Source organism: Musa acuminata, chromosome BXJ3-6, assembly GCF_036884655.1.
Source record: "Musa acuminata AAA Group cultivar baxijiao chromosome BXJ3-6, Cavendish_Baxijiao_AAA, whole genome shotgun sequence".
NCBI classification, from domain to species: domain Eukaryota; kingdom Viridiplantae; phylum Streptophyta; class Magnoliopsida; order Zingiberales; family Musaceae; genus Musa; species Musa acuminata.
Window position 1 is genome coordinate 6,930,664 of NC_088354.1, and position 12,387 is coordinate 6,943,050.

Sequence of the window (12,387 nt, forward strand, 5' to 3'; positions counted from 1 at the left end):
GCGTTGCCGGATGTATGTATTATAGTTTGTTGGGCTTAAACGGGCGAGTGGATGGAGAAGGCCCGATTTCTTGCGGAGGCGCCTCTCTATCTCTCTCTCTGATGCTGCTCCCTTTCTCTCCGCCTTCCTCGTCTCCCTTCTCCGCGATGCTCTTGCAAAGACTTCTCAGCTCCGTCGCTCGACGCCAACTCCCTTCTGCCTTCCCCCTCCCCAAATCGGTCTCCACTGTGATCTCGAGGCCTGCCGGTCGGAGTCGGCTGGGGTTTGCCCCGAGCCAGAGCTTCGAGTTGCCGCTCATGGCGTCGTCCGCCCCCACCGAGGACGCCCGCCGCTCCTCCTTCGTCCCCCTACCACCCTCCACTGCAGATAAGGTTAGGGTTCTGCCGTCCCCTCGACCGTCATTCTTGATTCATTGCGGGTTTCTTCTTGTTAACTTATCCTGCTTGCACGGTAGGATCGCATTCCATTAAACCGGGCACTCGTATGACGCGATTTTGTGGTGTCATATTTCTTTTCTTTTCTGCTTCTTCTATTTTGTTGCAAGACCGTGGGTTTTGTAACTTTTATTAGTGAAAAATAGGAACAAAGTAATAAGTATGGAAAATATCCTTTTATTTAAAACACAAAACTTTTAATTGGAGACTCGACCGCCCATTTTCAACGTATTGTTCCTTCTTTCGATGTGGGAATTCAGCTGCTTGCTATCCATGCCTAATAATCTAAAATTTCCTTGTGTTGGTTGTACGAATAGAAATTGAAGGTGTTGAGAAACGAGGAGGATATAACAATAGTGAAGTTTTGAGACAAAAATAAAAATAAGAATCCGATGATTCTGGCTGGAAAAGAAATCAGTTGCTTTAAGGTGACAAGCAGTGAAATGTTTCGGTTTCACCCCCGCTAAAGATAATTTCGGTGCAACCTCAGTGACACTTAGTATCTGATTTCAAATGGCGGAAGTTATGTGTAACACCCCTGATTAGTCCCACATCGAAAGTGGGCAGGATTAAGATTGACTTATAAGGGTCTGATGAGTGTACTACTATCAACTTCAGCTTAAGCATTTTGGTCAGTGGTTTAGACCAAACGAAGTTGATAGGCTAGTTATGATATTTGGTATCAGAGCCGACCTATCATTTGGGCATAGTGAGGGGGCTCGAGTAGGAAAGGGTTACCCGTAGACGGAGTCAGAGGACTCGTCACGGCGTGGAGCCACCACTGGGCTACGCCTCACATGCACTATGCTAGGGTTTGATCTGGGTTATGTTGGAGCTTGACGAGGACGTCAAGCCTTTGAGTGGGGGTGATTGTAACACCCCTGATTAGTCCCACGTCGAAAGTGGGCAGGATTAAGATTGACTTATAAGGGTCTGATGAGTGTACTACTATCAACTTCAGCTTAAGCATTTTGGTCAGTGGTTTAGACCAAACGAAGTTGATAGGCTAGTTAGCCCATCAGACTCGAGTTATGATATTATGTGTCTGCATTCTAGGGGAAGGTTGGGCACATATAATTGTACTGCTCAAGGCAAGCAAACCTTGATGGGAATCTCACGTTGTTTGTTTCCTTTTAGTCCGGACTTCCTGCAATGATAAGGTTGCTCTATTATGACTTGCAAGTTCGCTTGAATAGATGATCTTTTTGCATAGGAGGTTAAGGTTGTTAGCATACCAGGAACCATAATGGTGGTGAACTTCATGCATGAAGCTATCCGTTTTACATAAACTACAATGACTTTGAGGTGCATTTTGAGGTCTATTTTAATAAAGAAAGTTCATTTTTAATATATGATTGACACCTTATGGTATATATGAATTCTAGTAAAATTTTAAGCTATACAAGGATGTCGATGTTGAAATTTTAATGACACTTGGTTTTAATTGTATACTCCTTTTTATTGTCTATGTTCTTGCATGTTTTTGTCCATGTTTTGAAACTGACATGATAACTATGGTAGGCTACGTTGTACAAAGGACTTGAAGCAACATTAGGATCAACCTTCAGTTCAGCTCCTTCTTTCCCGCCACCAAATCCCTTGATCCTTGTTGTCAGTGGACCAAGTGGTGTTGGCAAAGATGCAGTTATCAAGGTGAAGGACCTTCTTTGTTTTGTTAACTTCCACCATAAGACATTGTTGTCATGAATCAGTATTTATCCTAATTTCTTTTGGGTTATATTAGCCCCCAGGATCTTTCATTTTTGCATATAAATGCCCCTGTAGTTTTCATCGGTTTGTGCATGTTAGTCCCTCCATTAACTTCTCTATATCGATGGTCAATTTAGTTCAACCTAACTGTTATTGAATAACCTGAAATATTTCATTAGACATATTCCTAGGGACTAATCTGCATGGATTAAGAGTTTTTGGACTTTCTTGTGCATGACTAGAATTGGGGACTTGTGCACAATATGAAAAGATTTGAGGCGGTAGCGGACAGAGAACTCAAGATTTTCATACTGTCTAATGATCTAACATGGTACATTCTGTTGCATTGCTCTTATGCTTTGCTTGAACATAGTAGTAGTCTTCATTTCTTGTAGTTTGCATCACCTGATTGGTTAGATTTTTTTTACATCACTTTTCTTACTTAAGAAATATGCATTTCTTTTAATATTAATATGCTTCATATTTGTTCAAGTTCTAACATGACTAGCTTTTTCATGACTAATACAATTAGATGAGTGTCTGAAAACTTCCAGTTCACTTGACTAGATTTTCACTCTCAGATTAGTCTTTTGTGACTAATGATGACTAAATGATGGCTGGAGATATCCATTTTCATGGCTAGGTTTGTGCTGTCAGATTGAAACAAGCAGTTTATACCTGCCCTGGTGCTAACAACGGTTTGTAATCATACAACTGAAAAAGAAATTAAATCATTTGTGTTTAAATATTTTATGTGAAATTACTCCTCCTAGCAGGATGATTGATTAGGAGAAACTTGAACCATTGAATTCTAAAATTTATAGGTAAAATGTCACTTTGTATCAGGAAGATTAGTTGTCTTATTTGAGGCGTGTGTATATATATATATATATATATATATATATATATATATATATATATATATATATATATATATAAAATATGTATCACTATAAAACTATATTGATCTCTGTCTATTTGATTCTGAGTAACTTAATTAACTAATATTGTTTTAAAAGGTAAGAAAAAAAGGGCCTTTGGATTAGAAACATAATTTTCAGCTTCTATATATTTTTTATGTTTCACAAACTATTTTGGAGGTACTATGTTTTGAATTTTTGGATATGTAGTTGCTGAAATGAGGCATCATTTTTCTTGTCCTCTAAATTGGGTATTCTGGATTTTGTTTCAAGTACAGAAATTTGAACAATTTGTAGATGGCTATTATCAATGCTTATTCAGTCTTAGCTTAGCAGAGGCTACTAGAAGTCCGGGAAGGAATTCATTTTGTTGTTACAGCAACCAGCCGACCACAACGACCAGGTGAAGTTGATGGGAAGGACTATCTTTTTGTAACCAAGGAGGAGTTTCTTTCAATGATTGAAAGAGATGAGCTTTTGGAACATGCTCTTGTTTATGGGGACTATAAAGGAATCCCTAAACAGCAGGTATTTATTTTGAAGTTCAATCATCATTCTGTCTTAAGCTGTTTGCTAACAAAAATTTGGCATTGCGTTTGATTGAGTTATTTGCCATATAGATTTTTTTTTTAGGGTCTAGGTTTGTTTTCGAATAATTCTATGTTGCTTTTCGATAGTAGTCCTTAACATTAAAGCTTTAGGTCTTAGCCAAACAAACATACTTCCGGCTTAAGAAACTGGTTTGTCTGTCATTGGGTGTAACTATCTATTGTGATGGATAAGCCCAAACTTTTGTTATCCTGGACTGGCCCCGGCCAATTACTGCTCGTTGCTATGTCTTATAAAAGGTAAGTAACCTAGGGTTGATGTGTGCAAAAGGATTAACTAGAACAGAGATTTTTGCAATTTTAATTTCTGCATTAAGACAGTTTTGCAGCTTGATTCTGATGCTCCAATCTCAAATATGCTCTTGTTTATGGGGACTATAAAGGAATCCCTAAACAGCAGGTATTTATTTTGAAGTTCAATCATCATTCTGTCTTAAGCTGTTTGCTAACAAAAATTTGGCATTGCGTTTGATTGAGTTATTTGCCATATAGATTTTTTTTTTAGGGTCTAGGTTTGTTTTCGAATAATTCTATGTTGCTTTTCGATAGTAGTCCTTAACATTAAAGCTTTAGGTCTTAGCCAAACAAACATACTTCCGGCTTAAGAAACTGGTTTGTCTGTCATTGGGTGTAACTATCTATTGTGATGGATAAGCCCAAACTTTTGTTATCCTGGACTGGCCCCGGCCAATTACTGCTCGTTGCTATGTCTTATAAAAGGTAAGGTATCTTACGTTTAGCCAAGGAGTTCAATAGAAAGTGATTCCAAACATGACTGATACTCATCTCAATAAGCTACTCCTAGAAACATAATTTCTTGCAATACATTCTCGTTCATCCAGAAGACTTTAAAATGATATTTTTGTGGGCCATCAGATTTTTTTGTTTGTATTCCTCAAGCTAATACTTAATTCATTGGCTTTAAATTTAGAACTTAACTTCATGTCTATATTCTCCTGTTTTCTCTTGAGCTTGCTGTTAGGATTTTGCCTTAGTTGTCTTCATTTGTTGTTTGGCTATGCTGGCTATACTGTGTACTGAGTTAAGGAACCTTTGTGTCTGACTATGTTGCACATGAGGCATAAATATTTAGAATAGTCTTTACTGCAGTACTGTTACATTTTCTATCATTTGCAGTAATTGCAAAATGTGAGCTGGTAGAAACATAAGCTATTCACATTGACATTGATTCTTATAATTGCTTATGACATGTAGCTTTTAATCAATCAGGCATGCATCTGCATGTGTAGCTAGCAATTGGACGAGTTTTGCCTATCATGCTCTATGCTTCTATTGTTCAATTTGTCAATCTTCCTTCTTGTCTCCAGATTCGTGACTACATGGATAAGGGTTTCGATATTCTACTGAGAGTGGACATACAAGGTGCTGCTACACTGAGATCGATACTTGGCAACACAGCAGTCTTCATTTTTCTGGTCGCAGAAAGTGAAGAAACACTAGTAAAGAGGCTTGTAGCTCGTAAGACAGAAACAGCAGAAATGCTTCTTGTCAGGATTGCAACAGCTAGGGAAGAGGTTAGGCATCTCAAAGAATTTGACTATGTTGTTACAAATGCTGAAGGAAAACTGGACGACGCAGTTGAACTTGTGGAGTCCATCATTGATGCTGAGAAGGCTAAAGTCCACAGGCGCAATGTCCAGATCTAGTTCAAGAGGTTCGCCATCACTCCTTTCATTTATTAAGTTTAGTCTTCTGTCTTTGCCTATCATTTGCATTTGTGATATTTTATGTACTAGTGACATTTGATAATATCCTTTGCATTTGGACTATATGAGGTTGACTACATGAACCTTTGCCCACTATTATGCTTCATGTAGGATAGTATCCATAATCTAAGAGCAATCGAGTCTCTTGTTCTTTTAGGTCTTATCATCTTCTTCCACCATTTTGATTTACCTTATTTAATCATATTATCTATAGGTCTCATGTAAGTTATGAGTCACCAAATTTAGTTGATTCCATGTAAGAAGGAATTGCAACTGGTATCCATGAATTTCACCCTACTTGTTTCCAAGCCCGACTGACAACTCAAGTACCCAGTCTCTTCCCAAACCATCTGTGTCTGCTACCTGATTTCGGGCTCGTACCCATGCTCATTCCAAACTCAATCAACAGTATCATGTTCTGGCTTAAGTGGTTCAAGTAGGCACGATGTTAGTGCTCTTAACTTTGTTATTTTCATGTCAATTAGCTTTGAAGACTGAAGATTTTTGCGTCTTCCCCATGTGCAAATCACGTTCAACATTAAATTTCAAGAGGTTAAAAGATATTTTTTACATCTATCGAATTAGGATGCATCCTTTTTGTTTCTATTGCATGTGTATGATTAATAATATTTGCACGGAATGACTATTTTGTACAGATCATGAAATGTAATCTTGGTTCTAGAAATTATCAAACTTTATCTGCCATTTTTTTCCTGCAGATATTTCACCATCCACTTTTATCCCTTCGAGGGAAACCACAAGGACGAAAGAACTCTTGTATCCGTAGTTGTTAGGGGCAGTGTACATTGCCTCCTGCAGAGTTTTTGCAAGGATGTAGGTGATAAAATTGGGTTTTATTTTTTCTCTTTATTTTCTTTGTGGTGGTGCCCAGTTTATTATGAAGACGAAAAGGTGGCCTGTCACTGTGTTCCGGCGTGTTGTTGGCCATGAATCTTTAACAGAATCAGATATGCCCCCATTATCCATGCAAGCCTACCTACTTTCACTTTCCAAACATTGCAACTGTTCATTTGATGATTCAGGACATGGTGCCCCAATTCATATCCAGTGCTTGTTGGGTCCACAAATCATGCACCATGGAATGGATTGGTCGGTAAAGACATGCATACGAAAGAAGCAGGCTGAAGAATCACCGAATGAATCAACCGTTGTTTAAATGGAAGGAAAAGGTGTCCCTGACTTCGCCTGACGCCGTTGGACTCCGGGGAATGTGCTCGAGGATGAAGCAGGCAATACATAACACGAGATGTATGCCAATAAATGGACTGCATACGCACATTTTGCCAACACAACCAAATTGGAACTCTCACGAAGTCTGTAGAGAAAGCTATCATTCCAACAGATAATTCATGTGTTTAGCCTCCGCTGTCTCAGAAACAAGCAAGCAGGCTATTATTTATACAAAAACAAAATTGCAGATATTGACATTATATGAACAATACTTATTTCAGCAGACTCGACAGTACCAAAACTTTCCACAGCATCATTCCAATTTTCTTCCATGAAACAGTGTCTGAGCGTCCCTGAAAGTTGATGGCGAAATCGAGCTGCGAATCCAAAATAGTGTGGTTGGCACCGAAGCAACGTTCTCATGCTTCCCTCTCTGGGTTCAGCGCCGATATGGGTTGTACATCCAATCTGAGCTTCTTTCCAGCATCGCATCCCAAATTGATTAAGCAAACCAAACTCACCCGCTTTGGTCCCACATAGGTCCAAGACGTGATGATAACTCAACTGATTACAAGTAAATGAAGCAACGCTACAAGTTCCAAGCAATTAGGCAAACACATCAGATGCACAATTGTTGGAATGCCTCGGCAAAGAAGCCGGAGAAACTACATACGTGGTGTCGACTGCTAAATCTGCAAACTCATTTAGGTATGTTTATTATACTAAACAAACTCCATATCCTCCTTTAGAATGCAAAGAAATTTTGGTGAGTCGCAGCCAAAAAAACGAAAGCCACATTACTCATAATAAAGTCATAAACACCACCTAATGCAGCTTCTTCACTACATGATTGTATGACCAATAAACCGCAACCTTTGCAGAACAACAAAATCCCTAAAATGATCATACTTGTTTTCTATTTTGCGATATTCCGAGAAGCTTCGAGTCCGATAACGGAACACTCTCTCGCTGCTCCCACACAGAAGCCAAAAAAAAAAATCGCAGTTTTCAGCAATATAGCTCAGATAAAGAGACAACATACACGAGGGAAGAAGAGAAAATGGACTCGAAATTTAAAATTTCCGTCTAGGGCTTATGAACAGAGGAAAAACAATAAATGACCAAACCAAGATCTGATCTTTTACCCGGAGGAAGCAACGATCGGCGCACCCCGGCCTAGAATTCCGTCAAATCGATCAGAATGGAAAACGAAAGAGGTTGTATGGAGAAATGTTAAGAAGTGAGAAGGAGAAGGGTCTCGGATCCTGTGACAGATCGAGAGACAGAGAAAACAGGGCAGGGTTTTGAGGATCGGAAAGAGAGGAGGCCGTAAAAAGGCCGTTTTAAAGAATCTCTTCAGTTGTTATCTTTATTATAACGGAGTCGTGAACAATCATCATAACGGCGGTGCCGTTATTTCGAACAGTTACGAACCTGACCTATACCGAACACCTTATGACAGTCACGTGACATCGGTTGCGTTCTTTCTATTTATTCCCTTGCATCTCCATTTTCCCTTCCCCTCTCCGTGCGGTTTCGAAGGAAGGGAAGAAGCGGAGGCCTCTCTCGCCCCATCCCTCTCGATCTCTCCACCTCTTTCGCGATCTCCAGGTGATTCCGATCCTCCTCTCCTTCTTCTGTATGTCTGATCCAGAAGATCGCCGCAATGATCGATCGCCGAAATCCTCAATCTTCTTCTTCCGTCTTAAATCATACATCGATCTCTTGTGGGGACTCTCGGATCGGAACCCTATTCATGTGGATCTTGGGTTTTTTTAGCCTTTCCATATCTTAGTCTCATTTATTATTGTGTTGGATCTTTGATCCGTGCATTTTTGTTGTTTTTACCTTTTGGGCTGATTTTTCGTTATGTTTTCTCTTGATAGCTGAAGGAAAGATGGGGTTGTCGTTCGCAAAGCTCTTTAGCCGCCTGTTTGCGAAGAAGGAGATGAGGATCCTGATGGTCGGGCTTGATGCCGCTGGTAAGACCACAATTCTTTACAAGCTCAAGCTAGGAGAGATCGTCACCACCATTCCAACCATTGGTGAGTATTGTTCGCTTCCCTAAATGTGCTTTTCTCAATTAAAATTTAATATTCTGGAATGAAGTGTTCTTTATTTCTTTCTGTGATGGCTGCTTGATACTTCAGATAATAAGGCTCACGTTCGTGTTTGGATGGTGCGTTGGTGATACTGCGCCGATCTAATTGACATTTTTTTTTCTAAATATATAATAGGTGGTTGTGAACATTGATCGTCTTGTTTCATAAATTCATATTTGCTTATGCTCTATTTGCTCACAATCATAATTTTAGCTTTCTGCTTCACGAGAATGAGTCTAAAATTATGGGAGGAAAGAAACTTGAAACAAATTTAAATTCATGATAATTCTCTTTATTTCACCTGTCGAATTGAGTATTTTGTTCGCGGAACGGACTCATGGAATATGTTATCACGAAGATACTGACAATGTCGGGCATGTCTCCAAACCATGATTTGTCTCTCCTTTATGTGTACCTCTTAACTTCTATGAAAGAAATTCCTGAGTTTTCTATTAATCTTTTATCTACTTATTGTTTTTGTTGCATTGCTAGTGTAATTGACAGATATTGCCAACAATCATTGTATCAACAGTTTTACAAATTTTTTGAGCTTTTTGGTCATATCCTGATTTGTTTGGACTATAGTAAATGCATATGGAGTATTTAACTAGATTAGTTCTTTGTTTTCCATTTTCCTACTCTAAATATGACCTTCACTTTTTGTCCTCAAATAGCTTTATATCAAAAAGAAGTTCTAGAAATCGTTGGTTGAGTTGATGAGGCTTCCAGTTGTGATGATTACATTTTCATTTAAACTGTGTTTACTTATTCAACACATGAGCAATTAAGGGTTTTTTTTTTTGTCAATGAGCATAATTTTTTGCTTTCTTATAGCAGAAGCATGACTTTTAATAAATTATGAATGACTTAATGGCTGCTTGGTGTTTAGCAATCAAAATGTACATGCTTACACAATCGTAGATTTAAAAGTTTTTTAAATAAATTTGGTTGATTTTAATGCAGGATTCAATGTGGAGACCGTTGAGTACAAAAACATTAGCTTCACTGTATGGGATGTTGGTGGTCAGGACAAGGTATTGCTGTGATTATGTTAGCCTGTTTTTCATTATCCAAGCATCTGTGACAAGAGTTGTTTGAAGATGATCATCTTATGAGGTTAAGTTGCCTACAACAAATTATTATTTTACAAAACATTTAGGTGTTCTAAGGTATGGTTATCTTAAATTGGCATACTACATATCAGATACTTTACATGTAAAAAGTAGCCTGATTCTGTCTTTATGATTATTCTGGTAAAATGCAACTTGTTTGACTGTTTACTCAACGCCTATGTTCTGGTGATCTTGCTGTTTGGAAGAACAGATCAGACCTCTGTGGAGGCATTACTTCCAGAACACACAGGGCCTTATTTTCGTTGTTGACAGCAATGACCGTGATCGTGTTGTTGAGGCAAGAGATGAACTCCACAGGATGCTAAATGAGGTAACTTCTTCTAGTGATGGTATGCCTTTAAATATGTAATGTTATGTTTGCACAAAACAGATTTGTTAAAGCCTAACTCAAGTAGAATTGTTGTGTTTATTGGATTATGTTAAATAAGCTTTGACTTCTGCCATCAATTAACCTTAGAAATGAAGAAAATGTTCTTGTTCTGCACTAACTTCTTCATACATAATCTCATACAAAATTTCACTTACATGGTTATCTAGTGGATTAAGTGAATGATTCCTACACATGACAAAGTTGTTGATTGGTGTGATAGAAGGAACTTATATGATAACAGTTGTAAATTTCTTGTGATTTTAGATGACAAAAGAAAAAAAGATATGTATGATCATTATACCGATAAAAGCTATTTAGATCCATTTTTTATATTTTTGGATGCAAAGTTATTTGAGAAAGAAACTAATTGGGTAAATAATTCACCAGATGATTCTTTCAAATGACTTGTCTAATCATGATTTTCATCAATATATGTCTTTGTGAATGAAGTTTGGTGGATCAACATTTTGGTATTTGAATGTCCTTTTAACCCATTTTACCAATCATTTAGTTCATACGAAATTTAAAGCATGTCAGATATCTTCTTTAGCAACGTAGCATCTTTTTATTACTATGGATTACTGATCCATCTGTTTTTAATGTGTTTCGATGCTGATAGGATGAGTTACGGGATGCTGTCTTGCTTGTGTTTGCTAACAAACAAGACCTTCCAAATGCAATGAATGCTGCTGAAATCACTGATAAGCTTGGTCTGCATTCCCTGCGTCAGCGACACTGGTAAGATATTCTTCACTTGATGAGCTAATATATATATATATATATATATATATATATATATATATATATATATATATATATATATATATATATATATATATATATATATATATATAAGTGCAGAAATGTAAAGGAGTTGATTTTCTGCAAATAGATCAAAGCATATGTTTGATGGTGACATTAGATAAACTTAATATTAGGTAGCCTTTTGTTCGTTTCTTTTGGTAAAGGACCACTTGACTTTCATTTGAAGGTTTAAAATTTTGGTCGGAAAGCTACTTTTTAGAAAATCCAGATTGGCTTTCTAGAAAGGACCATTGACTTTCTTTTTTTTTTTTCTTTTTCCCAACCAAACCGGATGTTTTAGAAAATGTCTTCATACATCTGGTGACTTTCTTTTTTGAAAGGACCACTTGCAGAAATTTTCAGGTTTCTTATGATTGATTAAAAAATATAGGTCGTTCATACTGCTGACTGGTTTTCTGCACTTTATACTGTTTTAGGTACATACAGAGCACTTGTGCCACATCTGGTGAGGGCTTATACGAGGGGCTCGACTGGCTTTCTAGCAACATTGCCAGCAAGGTATTTACTTACTCTTTTGTTCATCCTTGTGGTTGGTTAGAACTTTATAATCCAAGTCTATGTATGCGTGCATCGCATGCATGCACCAATTCCCTTTTTATTTGTCAAATTCTTGAGAGTCGTGGCATCATTTTTTTCTTTTTATATTTAATGGAGGAGAGAGTTGGTATATATGCAGTCGTGGTGACCCAATATTTTGGTGCTGACATGCTTATTTTTTTACAGTAACCAAGGTTGCTTGGAGGGGCGCATGACAGCATCAGTATTATGGAATTTTCCACATTGTTGCACGCTTTTGGGACACATCGAAACCAACGCAACTTATAATGTTTCACTTGAATGGGTCATCTTTTTCCCTTGTCTTATGCTTTTTCAAAACCTAAGTAATACTTTGACAGTAAAATAACCGTGTTGGCTACCTTACACCTGTTCTATGTTTATGAATTCTTTTTGCTGGTATGCTACTCGCTTTGTTGAATAGGTTTGGGGATGATGCTGGCCCTATTATTTTATCTGATATTTTATTTTGACATAGGATTTGCTTATCTTGGTAGGGACGATGCATAATGGGCTTTTTTTACCAACAGAGCAATTAATTCAGATGAATGTAGAAAGTTTACCTTTTAGGGTGGTGGGTGGTTGAATGTGATCAACTATATTGCCATCTGAAAAACAAAAAAAAAATTAACATGGAATATTTGGCATACGTTAGTTATTATATTATGACAGATAGACTCATCCTCCTAAGTTCTTCAGGAAAATTAAAAATAGAGAGCTATTTTTCACACTTGTCAACTCCTGAAAGAGAGCCCCTCTTCTAATTCAAAGTGAGAAAACAAAAGAACGACGTCTGCTTTCCCTGTCCCAGC

The 12,387-nt window shown here is 37.7% G+C and overlaps 2 protein-coding genes and 1 long non-coding RNA gene across 3 annotated transcripts; 2 read left to right on the plus strand and 1 right to left on the minus strand.

The window, feature by feature from the left end:
* Positions 1-40: 40 nt before the first annotated feature.
* LOC103987303 (guanylate kinase 2, chloroplastic/mitochondrial) lies at positions 41-6,395 on the plus strand. Its single transcript, XM_009405565.3, has 5 exons — positions 41-371; positions 1,956-2,087; positions 3,401-3,592; positions 5,001-5,347; positions 6,119-6,395. The coding sequence occupies exons 1-4, from the start codon at positions 102-104 to the stop codon at positions 5,337-5,339; spliced, it is 933 nt and encodes a 310-aa protein (XP_009403840.2). The 5' UTR covers positions 41-101; the 3' UTR covers positions 5,340-5,347; positions 6,119-6,395.
* Positions 6,396-6,736: 341 nt separating this feature from the next.
* LOC135639948 (uncharacterized) lies at positions 6,737-7,901 on the minus strand. The gene is made up of 2 exons (XR_010497108.1): positions 7,736-7,901; positions 6,737-7,559 (listed from the first exon to the last, which is right to left on the minus strand). It is a non-coding gene; the product is annotated as an uncharacterized LOC135639948 (long non-coding RNA).
* A 205-nt stretch (positions 7,902-8,106) lies between these two features.
* Positions 8,107-11,977, plus strand: LOC135640249 (ADP-ribosylation factor 2-B). The gene is made up of 7 exons (XM_065154520.1): positions 8,107-8,201; positions 8,477-8,635; positions 9,656-9,726; positions 10,016-10,135; positions 10,815-10,933; positions 11,437-11,518; positions 11,744-11,977. Exons 2-7 carry the CDS (start codon positions 8,488-8,490, stop codon positions 11,744-11,746), a joined length of 543 nt encoding a protein of 180 aa, XP_065010592.1. The 5' UTR covers positions 8,107-8,201; positions 8,477-8,487; the 3' UTR covers positions 11,747-11,977.
* The last annotated feature ends 410 nt before the right edge of the window (positions 11,978-12,387 follow it).

Bases quoted from the DNA above. Each gene is read 5' to 3' on its own strand.
- LOC103987303 (XM_009405565.3), top strand. From the start codon at position 102: ATGCTGCTCCCTTTCTCTCCGCCTTCCTCGTCTCCCTTCTCCGCGATG. The intron at 372-1,955 runs GTTAGGGTTCTG...TAACTATGGTAG, and splicing joins CACCCTCCACTGCAGATAAG to GCTACGTTGTACAAAGGACT. The intron at 2,088-3,400 runs GTGAAGGACCTT...TTAGCTTAGCAG, and splicing joins GCAAAGATGCAGTTATCAAG to AGGCTACTAGAAGTCCGGGA.
- LOC135640249 (XM_065154520.1), top strand. From the start codon at position 8,488: ATGGGGTTGTCGTTCGCAAAGCTCTTTAGCCGCCTGTTTGCGAAGAAG. The intron at 9,727-10,015 runs GTATTGCTGTGA...TTGGAAGAACAG, and splicing joins ATGTTGGTGGTCAGGACAAG to ATCAGACCTCTGTGGAGGCA. The intron at 10,136-10,814 runs GTAACTTCTTCT...CGATGCTGATAG, and splicing joins TCCACAGGATGCTAAATGAG to GATGAGTTACGGGATGCTGT.